Below are 22,473 nucleotides of genomic sequence, written 5' to 3' on the forward strand. Positions count from 1 at the left end.
AAAACAAAGAAATTTATACAGGTTGAGTAAACATAATGACAGAATTTCTATTTTTGTGGGACAAAATCTTTAAGGATGATAATAATTTTCTCTGTTTGAAGATCTGAAACTATACTGTAAGTGTATCTACACTGAAAAAAATGATTCATTGAATTTAATCAATTTTTTTAGCTACATTTAAACAAAAGTTTTATATTTTATTTTACGTTACCAATCTTTTTTTGTTTAAATGTAGCTTAAATAAATTGATTGCAACCACTTACCTTTAAAAAATTGATTAAATTCAAAGAATCTTTTTTTTTCAGTATATTTATTAAAGAAATTGATACTTGAAACATTTTTAACAGTTTTCATATACTGAGTTGCAACCTTTTTTTATTATTATTTTAAGGTTTTTAGAGCTGTTTTATGTTGAATAAACTAATGGGAAACAATATTCAATTGTTAAATATACTATACAATACATACTATAGCAGACAATCAAAAAAGGAGGCTGACACCTCACAGGCATTTTCCTTAGTTTTCTTGTATTTTACAGAGATATTGAGGACAGACAAAATCACAATTTGCAGTTTGATTTTAAATTAAAGCTTTGACAATCTACGTGACTAAAATCTGCATTTATCTGATATAACCTTCAAACACCTAAGGTAGGAAAAGTTTTTTTTTACACTGCATTAACAGATAAAAGAAACTAGTTTATCTGTGAAAGTCAAAATACACACGCTTTTATATTGTCACATTTATACACTATTCACAAAATTGCACACTGAATTATAAACTAAATACAGTTATAAACAACTATATCAACATTTTCTTGATGTTAAATCACGTTTGGCAAGACAGTGGTGCAGATTTATCCATACAATTATCCCTCTGATTTTGTGGTACTGCCAGGAATGAAATAAATTGGAACGTCTATTGAAATCTATTTGCAGAAAACACATGGAACCTGAGAAGTCCAGTTCTGATGTTCAGACTATGGCATTTCAACTGGTTCATTGTGACATGTAGACTATAATGCAAAGAAAAACACCATAGCATGTTAGTTCAATGTCTTTCTACACTGTTTCAAATGAAAAATAAAAAATATCCTCATGTTCGATTCCAGCCCAAAGTCACAAGTGTGAATAGAGCTATGAGTGACGTGCTAAATTTCAGTTTTTGGCTTCTGTCCCATCTGTCATGGTTTGTAAATGAAATTTCCCACTATAATTAATGTTAATTAGAGCCTGGAAATGTGGATCTCTGTGGCGAGACCATGACAAAGGGTTGTTAACCGGCTGCCAGATTCACTAAATCCACCTGTCCGATGAATTGTGCTCTCGTGAGACATCGCAAATTACTCTTTGAAATTAAACACAAATTTCAATTCATACATAGATCTTTTGTGAAATACGAAATGACTAAGAGTAATTTGTATGTGATGTCTTTGCTAAATGATTCGACCCAATTGTACCTCTAATTTTACCCGCCGTGGGTGCTCTTCACATTGAAAAAGTTTTAACGATTTAGTGCTAAACAACAGTGAAACGAGAGGCCAAATCTCATAATATAACACACATACTGTACGTACCAACACACACACAAACCTCACAATGAAAGATGTTTTGCGTATATACTCTATCCTGGAGATTTAGTAGTTTGACAAGCAGCAAGAAATTTTTGAAGTGACTTTCCATAGGCCAAACTGAACTGCAAAAAAATCCTGGGTTGTTTCAGATATGGACATTTTCTAAATTAATTTAACCCAACGGTTGAGTTTGTCCATATTTTACTCAACCATGGATTCAAACAACGCAGCATTTTTTTAGAGTTTAGAATGGTGTTTTGTTTAAAGGCCAAATTATTTTGCAAGTAAAATATTGTCCAATCAGATAAAACACAAGGTTAAAATGAAGTTTGATGCCACCAGGTAGTAAAGGGATGAACCATGCTCTGTTTAGATTTTCAGAAACATCACTGTTGAAGACCCAAGCTCGTCTTGACCGAAAGTTAACCCGTGGAGGCGTATGGTGTGTCACTGTGATAATTGTAATCTGGGCAGATTTTCTGTACCAGTTTATAGTCAACGCTGTAGAAGGCGATGTAGATGCATATGACTTTGAAGGGTTTCGAGCAGAGCCAGGAGACGTGGCTCTGGGTGGACTCTTGGTAACACACGTTGGACGGATCAAAGCTGCAGTGCGATGTCTTTTTGCTGCGATCGGTTTTCTGATACTCAATACGACAGTTAAACGATTTCGAGTCTTTGGTCTCCAGCGTCGACTGCTGGGCGATCTCAAACTCCACCACCTTGGAAGGTGGCACCAAACTGACGGAGACGTTCCCCAGGCCCGTGGAGTTGTGTCGGAAGTAAACACTGAATGTGCCATTTCCATGGTCCACTATCTTCCCTGTAATGAGGAGGTTTAATTTCACAGTCTTGATGTTGGAGTTGAAGTCTCCCCAGCCGAACATTTTTTTAAACTTGCCAGTTTTAACGATAGGCCTGCGTCTAGTCCTGCTCTTCCCCTCTCTAACATCTGTCTGGTTAGATAACCAGTCCCAGGAGTCCTCTATGTTTTCCAAATACGTTATCTCTCTCATGTCGCCCTTGAGCCCTGGGGATCCCCGGGCGAATAGGCGCAGGGGGTTGAGAATGCGAGGGCTGACGCTTTTGGGGGAAGGGTTCTCCTCATTTTCAGCTTCTCCCCATTTCGCGAGGGCCATCTCAGGAATCTGGACTCTTCTGCACGTCACCTTCCAACAAAACTGAGAAATACAACACAAATACATGAGGATGTTTCATCATATTGGGTCGCACACAAAAGAGGCAAATGGAATCCTAATAATCTGTGCAATTTATTATGAAAGCAAAATATCTTTTTAGCATATCACGCATTCCTGTAGCTCAACTGGTAGTGCAAAGCGTAAGCAATGCCAAGGTCATTGGTTTAATTCCCAGAGACCCACAATCTGATTAAAATTAGGAGCATCATAGTTTAATTTCAGTTATTGATTTCAATCTTCGACATGGCCTTACTCAATCAATATTCAAGGGACACTTCACTTTTTTGAAAATATGCTCATTTTCCAGCTCCCCTATAGTTTTGGAATCCATTCAGCTGATCTTCGGGTCTGGCGATACCACTTTTAGCATAGCTTAGCACAATCCATTGAATCTGATTAGAACATTAGCATCGCACCTAAAAAAATAGCCAAAGAGTTTCAATATTTTTTCTATTTAAAACTTGACTCTTATGTAGTTACATCGTGTACTAAGGCCGACGGAAAATTAAAAGTTGCAATTTTCAAGGCAGATATGGCTAGGAACTATACTCTCATTCTGGCCTACAAATCAGGGACTTTGCTGCTGTAACATGGCTGCAGGAGGCGCAATGATATTATGCAGTGCCCCAAAATAGTCCCCTGTCATTGAAAGTTACTAAGGGGACTATTTTCAGCTGCTGCGTAATATCATTGCGCCTCCTGTAGCCATGTTACGGCAGTGAAGTCCTTGATTATTACGCCAGAATGAGGCCTAGTCCACATGGACATGGGTATTTTTATAACCGTGAGTTTTTTCACACGGTTCGGCCGTTTGTCCACACGAAACCGCAGTATCAGGGCACTGAAACCAAGCATATTTGAAAACCCAGGCCAGGGTGAGCTTTTTAAGAAACCCCGGTTACAGTGGTGTCGTGTAGAGAGTAAAACCCGGGGGTTTTCCTTGTGACGTCAGAGTGTGTGCCGTTATCCACTGTGTTTGACGTCAAGATTGTGCACCGCTGACTGCTTTGTTGATGATTCTGTGCAATGGCGGACGTATCTTGCTAATAATAACTGTGCTAACAGGGCTTCTAACACATATACAGATAGATGCTCAGTTATCTCACTATATTGCGGAACCCGATTTGGCTATTTTTTTAGGCGCAGTGCTAATGGTCTAATCAGATTCAATGGATTGTGCTAAGCTATGCTAAAAGTGGTACCGCCAGACACGGATATCACCTGAATGGATTCCAAAACGGTAAGAATCAAATGGTAAATGAGAAAATGAGCATATATTCAAAAAAAGTGGTGTGTCTCTTTTAATATTATTAAGGTTATATTTTCACAGAATGATCTACGATGTACGATTGGAAGGATTTGATTTAGATAGAAAGCAGGCAGGATCACATATTATTAAGTGTATAAACATCTAATTGCAATAGATTGTATCTATTATTAGTTACATATTAATTATTATGTAATTAATATTAACTGCAATTGTAATTGACCAATCATGAGTATTTTGTTGTGACAGAATAAATCTAAAACAGTGTTAAATAATAATTAAATGATTTTATTTAACTGTAAACACTGCAGACATTATTCCTGCGGTACACTGCAGCGCTGATCCCGTGTGCAAAATAACCTCTTTGCTCCAGGATTAAGTTCTGGTCCACTTAAGATAAAGTCTTAATAATTTGTAGAAATAAGCCAAACTAGTTTTGCTGGTAATTAGCACAGACTGCCATCCTGAGGCACGGCTGAGGGGATCATTTGCTGAAGCAGATGTGAAAGTAAAGCTGTTTGAAATCGCACAGACGAGCAACCCTGTATTTTCTCCATAATTACTAATTTTGCTGTAAGCTTAACAGCAGCATATGAGAACAGATTCAGCACTAAACTACATTCACGAAGACATTCCCATCTAAAGTAATCTAAAGCTTATCCAAATAGTGGTCGCCTGTTCTTAATCAAATATCTTGTGTAAACATATAAACATTTCTGATTGTCAGTGCATGTGAACTTTTAGATGAGCGTAATTATTACACCTTTACATCATCTTGCACACCATTATAAATGTTTCAGACCTGCAATAATAGCCCAGTAATTTGAAAGTTCCATGTATAATGTGAAATCAATGTGTCCCCTTTGGATTGAGAGCTCTGATCATCTATCATTGCTCACTAGGTTTAATTAAGACAAGACCGCTAAAAAATTAAACCTTACAAAAAAAATAAATATTTATAATCACTATACTGTTTGCAATGAAAACAGCATAACATGTCGCTCACAGATAAAAGATAAGCCTCGACGGAAATGAGAAGAAAGGTTTTGCGAGAAGAGAAATGGCGATTTTTGTCTGGCGTGAAACATTTATTCACTTTTAAGTCCCAGTGGTCTTGTACAATATTCAGTTAAACAGATTGCACATATCTCTTTCTAGCTCTCGGTTGTAAGCCGCTTCATTTTTCATTTGGTAGACCTCAATGACTTGACAAGGGAAGATGAATACCCTTCACATTTAGAGAAAATGTGGTGAGAGAAAACTTCAGGTGAAGCAGGCAGGAGATGATAATGCTAATGTGAAAGCAGTTAAAGGATGATGAACAACTGGGGAAATTGCTGTGACAAGTGGAAGATCACAGGCAAAAAAACCTGTACAGCCTTCAGAGGAAACTTAAAAGGTTCTGCTGACAATCGTCCCAATCCTTCTCTCCCTCTCTCTCATGCTGTACGTGGTAGCAATAATTCGACAGATTTTTTGGTAATGTGTTTGATGTCGACCGAAGCTGTGACTTTGGTATTTTAGGTAAAGCACAGACGCTTTGCTGAGGGGGATTTCTAAGGACATTAATTAAGACTTCAGCTAAACTACAATACTGTCCTTCAGGCTAGACAGATATATAACCTTTCATTTTCTTCTTTCACCATGATGCAAAAGAAATAATGGAAGACTTGTATGTGTATGTATATTTTATGTGTGTGTGTGTGTGTGTGTGTGTGTGTGTGTGTGTGTGTGTGTGTGTACACATTTGGTACCAATATGTACCTTTGATGTACTAATATGAAAAGGTGTACTTTTTAAAAGGGTACCGTCCCAGTAATGGGTAGGAACCATTTTTGGTAATTTTCTGACAGTGTAATGAACATTTACACATACAGGCAGTACAAAAGAAACTAATACAAGCATAATAACATGATGACAGTTATACAACATGATTCAGGGGTGTCAAACTCAATTTTATCCCGGGCCACAAAAGCATTACGGTTGCTCTCAAAGGGCTGGTTGTATTTGTAAGACTAATGTATCAACCTTTTTACTACATTGCATAATTGCCTGTGCGATCGATTACTTCTAAATCTAAAGTTTAATTTCATATGCTCACGTGAAACTTTCATGTGCTCACGCGAAACCTTCATGTGCAGAATTTTTTAAGTTTAGTTTTGCGTGCTCACGTGAAAGGTTCACATGAGCACGCGATAGTTTCACGTGCGCACGCAAAACTAAACTTTATTGGATTTTTGCTCCATGTCCCCTTAGGGGCTCCGTAGGGCCAGATTTGGCCCGTGGGCCTTGAGTTTGAAACCCCTAGTGTAGCCCCTAGTTAACCCTTAGCAACACAATACAATACAATAGTGCTGACAAGAATACATTACAAAACTGAAATGACAAACGCGAAGACAAAAACTCAAGTACTCTGCAAAACACAACACTAAATGTTCATACAGAACATACAGAGCAGGAAGATGGTTCACTGCATGACTGCATATACATTTGCTGAGATAATTCAAGATATATCAAAGGTGTTCAATTGTTTATGTTATGGAAGACAACTAAAGCATTACTACAAATGGGTTTCAAAATCAATATGTTGTTTAATTTCATTTCATTGAATAAACCTGGCCACTGACCACGGCAGTTTTGACTTGTGGACAGTTTACACAGGATGTGTTCTTGTGTTACATCTCCACTATTAGTCTTTATTATTGGTAGTTTTAATTAGGCATCCAATGGTATATTGATTTTTCCTTTTTTACGGTAATTGCTAGGACTTTACTGGCCTAAGTGGTATTATCATGGATTACTTTGGATTATTTTTGTTGTTCTTACTTTAGTTACATATAAAATAAATAAAAAGTAGTCATTTAAATAATTTTTTAAAGTTTTAATTCATGAGAAAACATTTACTGATAAAATATAAAAGAAATCTATTGACAGACTCGAAATGTAAAAATTGAAAGCTGCTCTACTTAAAAAAACTTACTTCAATTTGATAACACTTAAAAAATATATAAACTTTTAAAACTTCAATTTTCTCACTTTTTCTCACATAACACCTAACATATTTAAACATTTTCAACTTAAAATTTCCACTTAAAGTAAAAACATTCAAATCGAACAAAAATTTATTTTTTCAAGTTGATCCAACTTTTACTTTTTACAGTAATAATACTTGACTTATGTTGGTCAATTGCACATTTAATAAAATTAAAGTTGCATTAAAACATCATGGGCTCTATCTTACACCTGGCGCAATGCGCGACGCAAGTGTCTTTTGCTAGTTTCAACCCTGCGCAATTATAATTTTCACGTTTAGCGCCACGTTGTTTAAATAACAAATGCATTTGCGTCCCCTTTTTGCACCCATGGGCGTTCTGGTCTGAAAACGAGGTGTGTTCAGGCGCATTGTTGTTGCTATTTTGAGGCAACTAAACTACGCCATTGACCAACAAAAACCTGGTCTAAAGTCAATGGCGCAATATGTTTCTTGTTATTTAAAGAGAGCATTAGGAATATGCGCCTATAAAAACAACGCGGGTTTGCTTATCACATGGTACATGAATGCGCAGCAGCACAAAAACGCTTTTAAATATGAAAGATTAAAGGATTGAATGTAAAAGATTATTATTGAGTCTCTTGGATATAAATGAGGACCGATTATGAGACGTTAGAAGGCGCTAAGAGCTGCTTCACCTGTAGCCTGGTAAGTAAATAAATGCTTTGCTTTAAACAAATGCATTTTAAAATGTTTTTAAATGCTACCTGACGGATTTATTGTATTTGATGATGACTCTGTACCTGCGGATATGGTGAGATGAGAAACATTTTTAAGTAATGCTTAAAAAAACTCTTTGCTTAAAAAAACGCTGTCCAAGTGCTGAAACGTGCGGAGAGCCTTCTTCTTTATCTCCTGTTTGTTACAAATAAAGTATTTTTAGAGTACAAACCTTTTCTTACATACTTGTAAATAATTTTTTGATGATATTGGATAGCCATACATTTAAAGCAATTAAAAGCCTGCTTGTTTACTTCCATGACAAAAAGAAAACTGGGTTTTAAAGGTTTTAATAATAAAAGAACAATTTCAATACAAGTGAAAAACAACACAATTATTTAACATTAATCTTAAACTGGGGATCTTCTTCCTCCGCTTGGTTTTTCAGTTTACAAACTCCGTCATCTAAATAGGGATTAGACAATGGCGCCAGCACAACTGGCTTTTAAAGGGGATGAGAGCTGAGACTCTCATTGGTTTATTGCACGTTACGCCCAAAATACTCCCATTGCTCATTAATAAAATAGGACCAACCCTTTTTGACCATGCGCTTGGCGCACAAACCATTTTTCCCATCGTTCAATTAGCAAAAGTGGATTTGGACACGCCCATTTAGACGTTGCGCTGTGCGCTTTAGACAATGCGCTTAGATTGTTAAAATAGGGCCCCATGACTTTTAACTTATTGATGGAAAGTATAAGCTACTGTGATTTCACAACGATGCTAAGTTACATACACTGTAAAAAGTGAAAAGTACTTTAATTAATTACTTTAATTGGTAATAAAAGTTGAAACAACTTAATTTGTTTAGTACCAATTAAAGTCATTTGTAAGTTGATCCAACTTTTCACTTTTTACAGTGTAGAATTATTTACAGTATTTTGAATTGACCAAGTTAATAATATTTTGCTAATTATTTATCATGATAAACGGTATTATTGCAAGTTTCAACCAACCTAAAATAAATAATAAAAGCAGAAATCCCCAAAATGAGTTAAACCTCCCACGAGTATCTGTAATTTGATAGCATATTGTACATATTGTCAGTCTCTGATACCAAAGCCCATTTTCACACTGACAGCATCATAATTTGACATCTACAAAATGTGAGAAAAATCAGTCTGGACGTTCATCTGTAATGAGCATTATGGAGCAAGCTGTCTGCCGTTCCCTGGGGTGGACATATCTTTTAAGGCTTGACATAAAGGTAATTGCCGTGGTGACCAGAACTAGCCCGCTAGAAAGTTATTAAGAAGTCAGGGACATCTCAGTTGCGGATCATGGATGAGGATGCTGTTAAAATGCATTTGCTTCGTCTGACGGTACCGCACCTCTGATAGCTGTGATGGCTCTCCAGCCCCCGGGCATGAATCTGTTTAGATGTCAGACCTGCACCTTGTTGTCATTTTCCCACAATTTATTTTTCTGCTTTCTGTTTTTCTCAGCCCTTCTGTTTTTGTACAACATGGTAAGGGCAGCTGTAATGTGCTGCAATAATTTAAATCCTTTTATTTATTTAATCTATCCTGATCAGTTGTTTTTACCTAAGAAAACTACTGTTTGTACAGTGTACACTACTGAACATCATGGTATGATTTATCAGTCATAGATGCAGTGACTGCCTCTTCATTAGTCCAGCCTCCCCCTAAAGTCTACTTTATGAAACCTACCCCTTTTTTCCCTGTCCTCGTCTTATTTTCTCTCTCCCCCACTGTTTTCATCTGTGGCGTTACACAGCATTTCATTTGTAATGATTCACACAAAGAGCAGTTACAAAAGAAGGTCCTGAACGCCTCGAGGAGGCAGGTCTACACGCGGCCGCAGAATAGATTGCTACTCTGATGGGTGAAACAGCCTCACCCGAAACCCATCACTCTTAATCAAGAGCCGAGCCGCTAACAAATGGCAGGTGTTCAGTATAGAGGATCAAAGAGAGAAATCCTCAGCCGGGACCCATCGCTGCACTGTATTCTGTCCTGCATGTCTAATGCTGCATAATCTCCTCTGTCATTAGCACCTGACCCTTATAGATGCAAACGCTCATGCATGGCTGCTTCAGTCAGCGGACCCTTAAATCATCTGCTCACAGTTGCAGCCAATAGTTGCTTGATGACTTGTTGGTGACATGGTTTTTCATTGATTGCAATTAAGGCGATTTTAGACCAAAAATTTACACATTTGCATAATTTTAGGCTACGTTTGTGTCTGAAGTTCTTATAAAAAAATTTGGTCATTCCTTGAGTTATAGACGAGGACTGTCAAGAAAATCTACATGTGCACCAGGTTTACTTTTCAATCCTATAGATATCTCTGCCTTATAATGTGATAATTTGGGGGATAATGAAGATTTTGTAGAAATACAGTGCTGTGCAAAAGTCTTAGGACACCATGCCAGAATAAGATTTGTTGTTGCAATGTTATAGTGATCGTATATAATTGTTTCTCAGTCTCTTTAATAGAATACATCCATAAAATACAGGAAATGTGTATATAGTATTAAAAACTGTATAAAAATGAAAACCGATGTGTCAAGTTTTTAGGGTAAACTCCCCTTCCACTAAAGCAATAGCAGGAAACTGCAGAATCTCTTAAACCTAAATAAAATTAAATCCTAATTTCAAATCTTAAAGAAATTAGTCTTTTTACTTCATTCTGCTCAAAAACGCTCAAGATGTGTTTAGTGCCAAGAGAGGTTGCACTAAACACAGATGATGCCTAAAGAAGACATTTAGTCCTTTTTTTACATATTTCCTGTATTTTCTGTTTGTATCTTAATAAAATGGATAAAAAAATAAATATGGATGCATTTTAAAACTTCTAAGACTTTTGCACAGTACTGTACATGTGCACCAAGTTAACTGTAGAAATTACAATGTTATTGCAGCTGGGTTGCCGGTAATTTACCGTAGATTTAAATTTATGTTATTTACTGTCAAGAGATTGTTCAAAGTTAAATAAATTTTAAATATTAACAAGTCTTTATCTTTACAGGATAAAACGATACAATAACAGCCTTATGCAAAGCATTCTGGGAACCAGAAATCATAAACCTTTTTCTGTTTTTTGCTTCAGATTTTGTTTTCCAGAATGTTTTGCTTGATGCAGTTTTTTTAGTTTTACTTTGTAAAGATAAACACTTGTAAATGCTTAATGTTCATTTAACTTTGAACAAAATGTTGCCAGTAAATAACATAAATTTAAGTCTACAGTGAGTTACTGGCAACCCAGCTGCAATGACACTTTAATTTCTACGGATTTCTTTTACAGTGTATGGATATATCTGCCTTATAATGTCATAATTTTGGGGATAATGAAGATTTTGTAGATATATATCGTGAATATTAAAACACCAAAACGTCTGCACCTGATAAAAGAGATTGATTTTAGTCATTGATTTCAATATTTGACATGGTCATACTCAGTCAATACTAAATATATCAAGCTTATATTTTCACATGATGTTCTTTAAATTATGTAGGATGATTTTATGTAGAAATCAATGTAGACTTCTGCACCAGTGTTTTTAAATTATTTTTTGTCTCACTGATACCTTTCTTTACTTCACAAAAAATAACATGATCATATTCTGTTTCTATCACATCTTAAATGACAGCACCAAAACTACATGCAAACCCTGAACTCAATAATATTAAAATATTCCCAATTCATTTACTTAACTTTACATGCATAACAAATACGTTTTGTAATGCAGTTCGAATGTGACCGCCATTAAACAGTAGAAATTTTAACCTTTTTAACCAATCAGAAACTTTTAAATATATGCACATTAACATGAAGATCAATCATTTAACATGTTTTCATTTACTGACATCTTTATGAGGTTTTGCAGAAAGGGTGTTTGGTTAATACTAGCCGAAACATTTAAGTCAAATTGAATAAATGCGATAACAGCGCTAACATTTTTATTTATTTACTTACTGGCATGAAGCTTGTTAAATTAACTGCATGCAATAACATGTTTCATGTGACAGCTCTACTAAATACATGTATTTAAGAGGATGAAAATTATGTGAAAAGCATCAAATATCAACATAAAGAGTTAGGCGAGGTGATACTGTTTGATTTATACATCATCATTTGTTAATAAGGCCAAGGAAGGTAATTAGGTAAAGATTGAAGCTTCCTCTTTTAATACCTGTCAGTGTGGTTCTTTCTTCCAGCTTGTCCTATCAACACCTCTATCCCATTATACCATCTGCCTGCTTTTTGTTCTTACAAATGTGTTTGACATTTCCTCAGCAAGAATAACAGCTATGATCAAGGGTTTATATGTGAAAACAACACTAGAGAGAAGTGTCTTAAAAACTGAAATGGAAAATCTCCATCTCTTAAAAAGACTTGCGACTCCCTGAGGTTCAGTTTGATATGGTATTTTGTTACACCTTCATGATTTCCCTCTTTGCTTTGGATAAAGATCAAACAGAAAAGTGAGACCGTGGATGTAAACGTGCAGTCAATCCTTCCTCTCTGTTAAAAGTGACAGAACAGATGTCTGTGTTTATTTATAAGATGAATTTTAAGATATACTATACAGTACTAATCTCTTTTGGAGACAATGATGCTGGATTTGGTGTTGGCAGTTCTGCTCGTAGAGATGATTGTTCCTCATACTGTAGCAGAAGGCTGACAACACCACATCCAAGTGAAAAACGGGAGGAAGTGATGAACTAAAAATGAAAGATAAAACAATGTGATAATGTTATGATGGTAATGATGATGATGATGAAGACCATTTTTTTACAGTTGATGCAAATGAAATCTGAAATATATGAAGAATGAAATCTAAACTATATTAAAACTGAGATGGATCGATGACTTTTAAAAAAATAGTTCACTTAATAAAAATCGGAGATATACAGAAGAATATTGGAGCTGCTGTTTACCATAATGTACAGGATAAGGACAAGGGAAAGCCAACTTTTATATTGACAGAGTAGAGTTTAAGTGTAACAAAAACTTCAGAGTTAGTAAATAAATGACCACAGGATGACAGGCACATGATAATAACACATACATTACCCACAAACACACATCAGCCGCTGACACGCACTCACAAGTTGCAAACCTATCATTTGGAAACATACAAATTTTATATCTTTGGTAATGAATATCACTGCCATCTATGACAAAAATAAAAGTCAAAACTAAAATAATTAATAGTAACAATCTACAATTTAAGTAGAAAAATTAACACTTAAGACTTTTATCAACATGTTTCACCTATGATCTGTTGTGAGACTTTTAATTCAGTTTTTTAATTCTAGTTTTAAGTTTATTATTATCTTTATGCTCTGCAGTATATATATATATATATATATATATATATATATATATTTATTTATTTATTTATTTATTTATTTATTTATTTATTTATTTTCCAAAATGCCATGCCTGAATTTAAAAGTCATCTACCCACATACTTTGGAGTAAATTGATAAAAAAATTCTTATTTTACAGAAAACTTTGTGCTCCACAACTTGTATACTTTTTTTACAAGTTCACATGAACTCTTCCCCCGCCATTGATGAGTTAACTTAAAAAAACTGACATCATATCATTAACTCGTCAATAAAAAAAAGCTTCCCTGCCAATGATGAGTTTTTCCTCTAACCCAACTTATAAAACCCAGAAGTATTATTCCTTAGGGCAAACATTTAAAAATTTCCACAAAATTTTAACAATCTAAGCGCATTGTCTAAAGCACACAGCGCAACGTCTAAATGGGCGTGTCCGAATCCACTTTTGCTAATTTAACGACGGGAAAAAAGGTTTGTGCGCCGGGCGTAACGTGCAATAAACCAATGAGAGTCTCAGCTCTCATCCCCTTTGATGAAAAACTGAAAAACTAAGCGGAGGAAGAAGATCCCCAGTTTAAGATTAATGTTAAATAATTGTGTTGTTTTTCACTTGTATTGAAATTGTTATTTTTTTTATTAAAACCTTTAAAACCCGTTTTCTTTTAGTCATGGAAGTAAAAAAGCAGGCTTTTAATTGCTTTAAATGTATGGCTATCCAATATCATCAAAAAATTATTTACAAGTATGTAAGATAAGGTTTGTACTCTAAAAATACTTTATTTGTAACAAACAGGAGATAAAGAATTTACAAACGGCTCTCCGCGCGTTTCAGCACTTGGACAGCGTTTTTTTTAAAGAGTTTTTTAAGCATTACTTAAAAATGTTTCTCATCTCACCATATCCACAGGTACAGAGTCATCATATACAATAAATCCGTGAGGTAGCATTTAAAAAAAAAATTAAAAACAGATGCATTTGTTTAAAGCAAAGCATTTATTTACTTACCAGGCTGCAGGTAAAGCAGCTCTTTGCGCCTTCTAACGTCTCATAATTGGTCCTCATTTATGTCCAAGAGACTCAATAATAATCTTTTACATTCAATCCTTTAATCTTTCATATTTAAAAGCGATTTTGTGCTGCTGCGCATTCGTGTATGTGATAAGCAAACCCGCGTTGTCCTCCCGTTTATAGGCGCATATTACTAATGCGCTCTTTAAATAACAAAAAAACATATTGCGTTATATGTCCATGACATTAATTAGGCATTGTTTAAAGGCGGAGATCAAGTTCATTTGCGATTTATAGATTTGAAAGGGGTACGCGCGTTTTCTGCGCGTACGTTCGGTTTATGAATCACACGTACGCATTTTTGATAAATTATCATAAGATCAAATGTAGGATGTTTTTTACACAGCATTTTATAAATGAGGCCCCAGGTTTTTGTTGGTCAATGGCGTAGTCTATTTTAGTTGCCTCAAAATAGCAACGCGCCAACAATGCGCCTGAACACACCTCGTTTTCAGACCAGAACGCCCATGGGCGCAAAAGGGGGCGCAAAAACATTTGCTATTTAAACAATGTGGCGCTAAACGTGGAAATTATAATTACGCAGGGTGGAAACTAGCGAAAGACATTTGCGTCACGCATTGCACTGCATTGCGCCGGGTGTAAGATAGAGCCCTATATATGTAGATGCCTCATGACGTGCTAGAACGTAATCCTGCGTCGCCGCCATATTGGTTGGGTCTCCTCACTCTACGCTAGCCCCAGAGTCAATCGGAGTCAATGGAGAGCAAGCAACTGTGCCCATATTTTGTGCAGTTTACAGTTGCAATAACCGGCAAACCATGTGTATGTTTTGAGGACCGCTCTGAATCTGATTTCTATCAAAAGTTGTTCACACAAATGGATTTATTTCAGCTTTTTGCTCAAAATTTGGTATTTTTGAAGAAACCTACCCATATTTGAGAGGTAATATAAAAGAACAAATGATGGTATGATGAAACAGTTTTTGTGGTTTCACCCAAATCACTCAACTGCTACAGCAATCATGGAACTAACTGAAGAAATTACCAATGCTATAGATAAAAAGCACTATTTAGTAAGCATTTTTGTGGATCTTCAAAAAGTATTTGATACGCTGAACCACAAGATATTGTTGCATAAATTATATAAATATGGTATCAGAGGTGTGGCACACCCAATGGGTTACCAGTTACTTAAAAAACAGAAGTCAGTTTGTCGAAATTGACAATACAAAATCCAAAAATGTTAATATAACTTGCAGGGTACCTCAAGGATCGGTCCTAGGACCTATACTTTTTCTACTATATGTAAATGACATTGTGTCGGTGTCACAGTCACTTAGGTGCATACTATATGCGGATGACACCACTTTGTTTTATTCAGGAAAAAAATATTAAAGATGTCCTACAAATTGTAGAGAACAAATTTTTTTGAACATTTGAAGTGGTTCAATGCCAATAGATTGTCCCTAAATATCAGCAAAACAAATTTATAATATTTTGTAGTAAAAGGAAATATGTTGAAACATCACTGTTCATTAAATGATGTTTTATTAACAAAGTTCGAGAGGAGCATGTTCAAATAATCTGCCAAACTATCTCGTAATTACGACCAGCTGTCAACAATCAGCAATCAGGTGTCCACCTGATCGGCATGAGTGGAAGCCTATATAAACATGCAGCCAACTCACCCACGTCCTTCGACAGTTCTTAGCATCCCTCCACCACCCGTCTCCTCACACTTACTTGGTTACTTCCTAACCTGAATACGGGGGGTGTTCTGGGTTCGGGCCTAATACAGACCCCGGAGCCCTCTCTTTGTTGAGGAGTGCTCCGGGCTCGGGCCAAATACCGAGCTCAGAGCCCTCTCCTCGGACAGCACGCCAAATACGCATATCATTAATTCTATCTGACTTATTTGTAAGTGTGAACTCTTGAATGGATTAGACATTGAAAGGGTACATGAGATTAAGTTTCCAGGTATTGTGATTGATGAACATTTGACATCACATATTGATAATATCAAAGTCAAGGTATCCAAAATGATAACAGTGCTGTAAAAAGTTCAAGATTCTCTAAATAAGAATGCATTGTTTTTGTTATATAACTCATTGATTGTGCCATATCTGACTTGGAAGTGCCTGCAAAACATTAATCCAATTTTAGTTTTACAAAAAAGAGTGATTAGAATTATTAGTGGAAGTGGATATAGATATCCAAATAATTCTTTATTCATACAACTCAAAACATAAAAATTTTATGAATTAGTAGAGTATAACCTCATAAATACCACGTATAAAGCCCATTTGGAAAGTTTACCAAACAATTTGCAAAACAGATTCGCCAAAAGGAAAAGTAGATATGAACTAAAAGGTACTGAGGTTTTTACCAAACCTATAGGTTCCAATCGGCTTTAAAGTCTTTAAATCGGCTGAAAATCATAAGAAATGCTGGCGCTTGCAACTTTTTTAAAAAGCGGGAAAAGAGTTACCATGTAATCAATAGGGAATCAGATAAAGCATATTTGGCCTGCTGTCCGAGGGGAGGGCTCAGAGCTCTAAATTTTAGCCTGAACCCAGAGTACTTCCCCTCTTTAACTGGGATAAATGTACTAGCTAAGAGTGAGGCGATGGGGTGGAGGAGGGATGCTGCAAAAACAGGACAGACGTATGGAATGGCTATACAGTATATATTGGTTGGATTACATGCTTCTCCCGAACTTGTCAATCATTGTTCATGTACAATAACACGAATAGCATATTTTTATGCCAATATATTTAATAAAAGAAGATATTAAAAAATGACGACAGCGCAGACAGTAAATGCCATGTGCTATTTGGAAAAGAGTTCATTTCCTTTACTTATCCACATGAAATTAACAAACATGACATACTAGAAGCCTCACACCGTCAAACGTCATTGTTTATAGCGGAAAATGTCACAGACACCATTGTTTATGAGGGATTACCGAGGCCAGACTACAGGGAAACCAACAATGACCCCAATATAGACACAGATACACATCACTAGTTTATAAGCTCCGAAGTGATAATGTCAATCTAGAGCGAAATGCTCATATTTACAGACACACTCGCTGAAATCCTCGTGTAATCTCTCTCACAGGAATTTCTGGGTTAGTGGACCTACAACAAGCACATTTCACCATTCTATTCTGTCACGTCTTGTTCCTCTCATTTGGTGTCCTCAGCCCAATTCTGAAAGCCCAATGTAAGTTCTCCCCTCACATGGCAAATCCAGCAAGGGCTTGATGTGAAGACTCGAGCTGCAGCAGGTTCAGAAGAATATAAACAGCGTTATTATTGTCCGGAGGGACGGGCGTGTGAAAGAGACGAGGGCCTTATCGCAGCCCAGCAGCTCTGTAATTCGCCTTCGTGATACAGCACCAGAGCGGAGAACCTTACACAGCTGGCACAATCCGAAGGCGGATTAGTTTTTCTGACATAAGCTTCCTGGAAAACTAATCAATCAGGCCATGCGCCATTATCAGAGGCATAAGATTAAAGCGTGCCGTCTAATCCCAGCACTGTAAATTTTAGGAAATTCCCCACTGCTAGTTTTCTCTGGGTAAATAAATAATGAAATCAAACCTAATTGCGAACAAAGATGACGGGAGGCAGGGCAACCTAGAGATAGGGAGTTCACAGCGAATCATTATTCCGTTTTTAAAATCGCTCTTCGTAAACCATTTAAGACTGTGTCTTCGAATGCGTCCTCTGACATGAAATTTCTTACGAGGCAAGATTCTCAAATAAAATACTCCATCACTACACAAAAAAATTTTTTATCTGTATTGATCAATGTTATTTGAGTATTCAATAAATTATATATGTTTGCTTGGATGATTACACACTGAATTGCCTAATTACTCAAATTTAATCTTTTCTTTAGATCAACAAAATCATTATTTAAAAACCAGAGCACATATTGACAACAATTATGCTCTTATGCAGTGTGAACAGGAGCAAAGCAATGAACATTAAGCAATGAAGGAGAGCAAAGGAGCACCGCTCTGACAGCAAAGGCCAGCTGAGCTGAACTTTAGTCATGCAGAGAACAATCATTATACAAAGATGAGAAATGGAGGAAATGTATCTAAACAATAGATAGAGTCGTGGGGTGGTGATCGAGTGGATCTAGTCCTGATCACATTGTTCTCCATCCTGCACCCAGAGGTTGGCTGCAGCAGATGTAATGTAATGAATAGTTGCTAATGTAAAGTCTGACCCTCTTATCTGTCCCCAGAGAGAAGCACAGATGCTGGCCTTCTCCTGTATTTGAATCACTGTTCATGTGTGCATTTATGTGCATGTGTATGTGCTCATGCATGCGTATGTGTGTGAGAGAGAAAAAGATAGAGAGAGAGAGAGTCTGCTGGGACTCTAATCCAATTGGGAGGCTGTCTTTGGAGGATTGTCCAAAGGTGAGGATGTACAGCCATCCCCACATGTGCTGTTCCTTAAAGGTACACGGTTGAATGACAGTCAAACCGCAAAAGTGATTGTGTCCTCCTTCACACCTGCATGTTTCATTGAAAATTATGTTTGGATATTGACAATTTTGCAATGATGGATTGCTATGTCTCCTGTCGTAGCTCTTTACAGTATAATGGTTCAATTATTTTGCTTTGAAAAGTACATTGTGCACTCTCAGAAATAAAGATACAAAAGCTGTCACTGGGGCACTACCGTTTTAAACAGTATGCATTTGTACCTAAAGAGTGCATATTAGTACTTCAAAGGTACAAATTGGCACGAAAATTATACATATTACCGTCTCAGTGACAGCTTTCGTACCTTTATTTTTGACAGTGTATGTACCTGCACAGTACACGCTTAATCACAAATTATATTTAGGCACATAAAAACATGTCACAACAAATGTGAACAAACAACACATCTCATAATTTCCTCGCATATTAAATATCTTATATGCATTTACACTTAGCGTTATACCTGCAATATTACACTACTTTTGATTCTACTATCCCACTTGTCTACATCTAATGAAGCGTCTTTCTTTTAATACCTTACTTTATTTTAGAAAAAAATAGAATTTTCTAAAGGATGTTATTCTTTCTGAGAAATGTAACATTTTACCATTAAATTCATTTTGCATGCTTCATTTAGTACCGTTAAGAAAATTAGTACCATTGATGTTCATATTAAACATGATACTTTAGTGCACATTAAAAAGTAAGGTCTTATCTAATAAAATCTAATAAATTAATAAATATTATAATGATAATTTCTAAAGTGATTAAAAGAAAAGTGCACTCTAAATAGCACTAAAAGCTCGTAATTATAGGGGAACCATTTTTAGTGCTAAATAGCACCTATAAAGCACCTATGAAGAACCATACGGGGGCACTAGATATGGTTCTATATAGCACAATATGGTTCTACACAGGTGCTACAGTGTATACTTAAAATGGTTCCCCTATGATTACAAGCCAATGCACCACTTTTAGTGCTATTTAGAACCGTTTGTTTTTAGAGTTTTTCTGATGCCAATATCAATGCAGCTAATAGTACGAGAAATTAAAAGTTGCAGACAGGACATGAACACATGGAAAATGTCCTTTATGCTTTCATAAAAACCAAAAGAAATCTGAAAAATTAATTATTTACAAAAAAATGCTGTTTATTAAACTAATGTTGGATTAAACTGGTTAAACCTTGCACGTTATAACATACGTGTTGCGTACATCTATAAATGATAAGGACAGAACTTACCTTGTGCAAACACAAAAGCAGCAGAAGAGCTGAAAGAAACTGCATCTTGACTATAGAGAATGATCTTCGACTTTTACTTGAGGTGGAAGAGGCAAATATCCAGTTCACAGGGTTCAGGACAAAAAAGTGCCATTGCTATTAACTACCTGAATTAAAATAATTAAACGTAAGTAAATGCGATCATTAATAATGTGTTTAAAGGATTAAAAGAGATGAGATTCCATAAAACTATAATCTCGTGCTTACCCTTGACAAAATATGTTGATCATGTTGAAAAGTGACGTTGTAACTGAAGAAAGTCCCACGGACGTCTTTGATATTGCCAAATGTTATGTTCGGAAGAACAAAGTCTTGGTTTTATTTAAAAGTAGTGTCCGAGTAAATGCAGTGACGCCTCACGACGCGCGTCCGATCAGTATGAAGGTGCGAGTCCTCGCAGCATCCTGCTTGATGGACGGACGCGACTCCTCGCTCGTCTAGCGCGATATGGACCGTCTCGTTTCGTGTCGTCTTGTTTACGGCACTTTGTTCTGATTAAAGTTTTATTTCGCCTCCAAGTAGAATAAATCGATTACAAAAAGCTCAACATCTTAGTTTGTTTGCCTGTGGTTTGATTGGTGAGTGACTGTGTGATGATGTGCGAATCTCTCTTTGAAGTGCTCTTCAGACTTAGCGCCTGTAAAGGAACTCAGTAGGCTACTTAGCTAGACGTCAACTTTTTAACCCTTTGTGTACCTGTGTTTGTTTGTTTGTCTTCTCTTTTCTGGTTAAAGCATACTAACCGCACTCAAGTAAATATGTTGTTATGGACTTTGTAAGAAAACAGTCTAAAGTTAGACAGATCTAAAAATATATTTTAATGACGTTATCACGTTTAATGACGTAATAACGAGTGGTGCATTGCTTTGGTGAAACAGTGCATAATAAAAAAGATTATTTAATCTTTTATTTATGTTTTTTTTTTTGGGGGGGGGGCTTTTAATCTAAGCAATGTGCAGTGCATTACAATTTACATTTTACGTAGTTTTTTACGTAACATTCACATCAACTGAGCTACATCAACATCTGCAACTGTTAGCATTGTTTAATAGTCAAGGCTTGGCTAAAGCCAGGACTAAGCCTTATGTAAATTAAGGTGTTTAAGCATCTTTTATACACATGTTTTAGAAGAGGTGTTGCTGCTGTGTATCTTGAGACAAATCAATGGCACTGGCATTTTTTAAGATTATTTTCAATCGAGACAGCTCAAAGGTGTATTTTAGTCTAAGACCAGTCTTAAGCCTTGTCTGAAACCAAGGGTTAATTTTATAACTATGCTTTATGAGAAATGTATGGCATTGAATGTATTTAATGTACATACATTGTTTCTTGATGCATGCATGATACACGAGGTGAAATTGCAACAGACTGCACACAATCACAGCTGCATTTAAACACAGTGCAGAAGAAATGTAGGCTACTCTATGCTTTACTGAAATATTGCCATAAACAAAGATAAATGTGTCAATAGCGCCACCGCGTGGCTTTACAATGCAAATGTCAATATACAACAATGCAAAAATAATATAGCGTTTATATGCAATACAATAAATGCACAAATAAGCTGGGTGTATTTGTAAACGGTTGTGCATCAGAAATGTTGGTACAGAAAGCTTTTTGGTTTTGGCCCAAATATTCAAAAAAATATTCGGGTTAGAATAAATATATTTTGCACAAGAAACACACATATCTGCTACAAATTAACAAATTAGTTTGTTTCTAGAACCTACTATTCTCATACAGTTACACTGAAAGTGACAGAAGAGCAAATGTTACAACTCGCCCCCTACTATTCAATCTGTAGGCCTACTAGAGGTGGATATTGTTTGTACACATGTCTATAATAGATATCCACACATCTATCCATGCATAATCCTTCATCTAACCATCGCTGTATTATGCATCAGTGCATGTGGATAGGCATAATTTAAAAGGTCGCACTATTATGTCCAAAAAAAATATAATTGTTCAATTATTTATCAATTATTTTCCTGATCATTTTGATTAATGAAATTTACACTGTACATTTGAGGCTTAGTTGTGTAATCCTGCTGTGTAAAAACGGTGTTATGTTTTACAGTGATTCAAATTATATACAGTAAGGTTGGATTTGGTGTCTGTTTACACCTGATATAAGATGCGTTTCGGTCACAATTGGATGAGAGAGACACATGCACATTCACACCTGGTGTTTTAATCCATCTCTTTTGACCACTTCTGTTCTGGTTACTTTGAGGGGATTGTCTATAATGGGCGAGTTCCTCTGCTTTTGTTAAAACATGAGTGGGAGAGATGACAGGTTAAAGTTGTGTTTCCACGTTTTGTGGAGACATTCCATAGACGTTATGGTTTTTATACTGTACAAACTGTATATTCTAGAAACCTTTCTGCTACTTCACATTTTCAAGAAACACCACTCTGTTTTATTTACAGTTTTTTATTCGCTTTTGTACTATTTTCACAAGTAGGTGTACAAAAATCCAAACTGATCACACTTGTAACGCAGCTAGTCATTCTTTCAAAACCT

General features: G+C 36.0%; 1 protein-coding gene across 1 annotated transcript; it reads right to left on the reverse strand.

Annotated features, from left to right (window-relative positions):
• Positions 1-506: 506 nt before the first annotated feature.
• nxph2a (neurexophilin 2a) lies at positions 507-20,636 on the reverse strand. The gene is made up of 3 exons (XM_055215946.2): positions 20,154-20,636; positions 19,908-20,053; positions 507-2,754 (listed from the first exon to the last, which is right to left on the reverse strand). The coding sequence occupies exons 2-3, from the start codon at positions 19,950-19,952 to the stop codon at positions 1,996-1,998; spliced, it is 804 nt and encodes a 267-aa protein (XP_055071921.2). The 5' UTR covers positions 19,953-20,053; positions 20,154-20,636; the 3' UTR covers positions 507-1,995.
• Positions 20,637-22,473: the final 1,837 nt, after the last annotated feature.

Source organism: Misgurnus anguillicaudatus, chromosome 17 (assembly GCF_027580225.2).
Source record: "Misgurnus anguillicaudatus chromosome 17, ASM2758022v2, whole genome shotgun sequence".
In the NCBI taxonomy this organism is placed as follows: Eukaryota; Metazoa; Chordata; class Actinopteri; order Cypriniformes; family Cobitidae; genus Misgurnus; species Misgurnus anguillicaudatus.

Coding starts and splice junctions, on each gene's coding strand:
- nxph2a (XM_055215946.2), bottom strand. CDS start 19,952: ATGCAGTTTCTTTCAGCTCTTCTGCTGCTTTTGTGTTTGCACAAG. Junction 2,755..19,907: donor TGCTTTTGTGTTTGCACAAG/GTAAGTTCTGTC, acceptor TGTATTTCTCAG/TTTTGTTGGAAGGTGACGTG.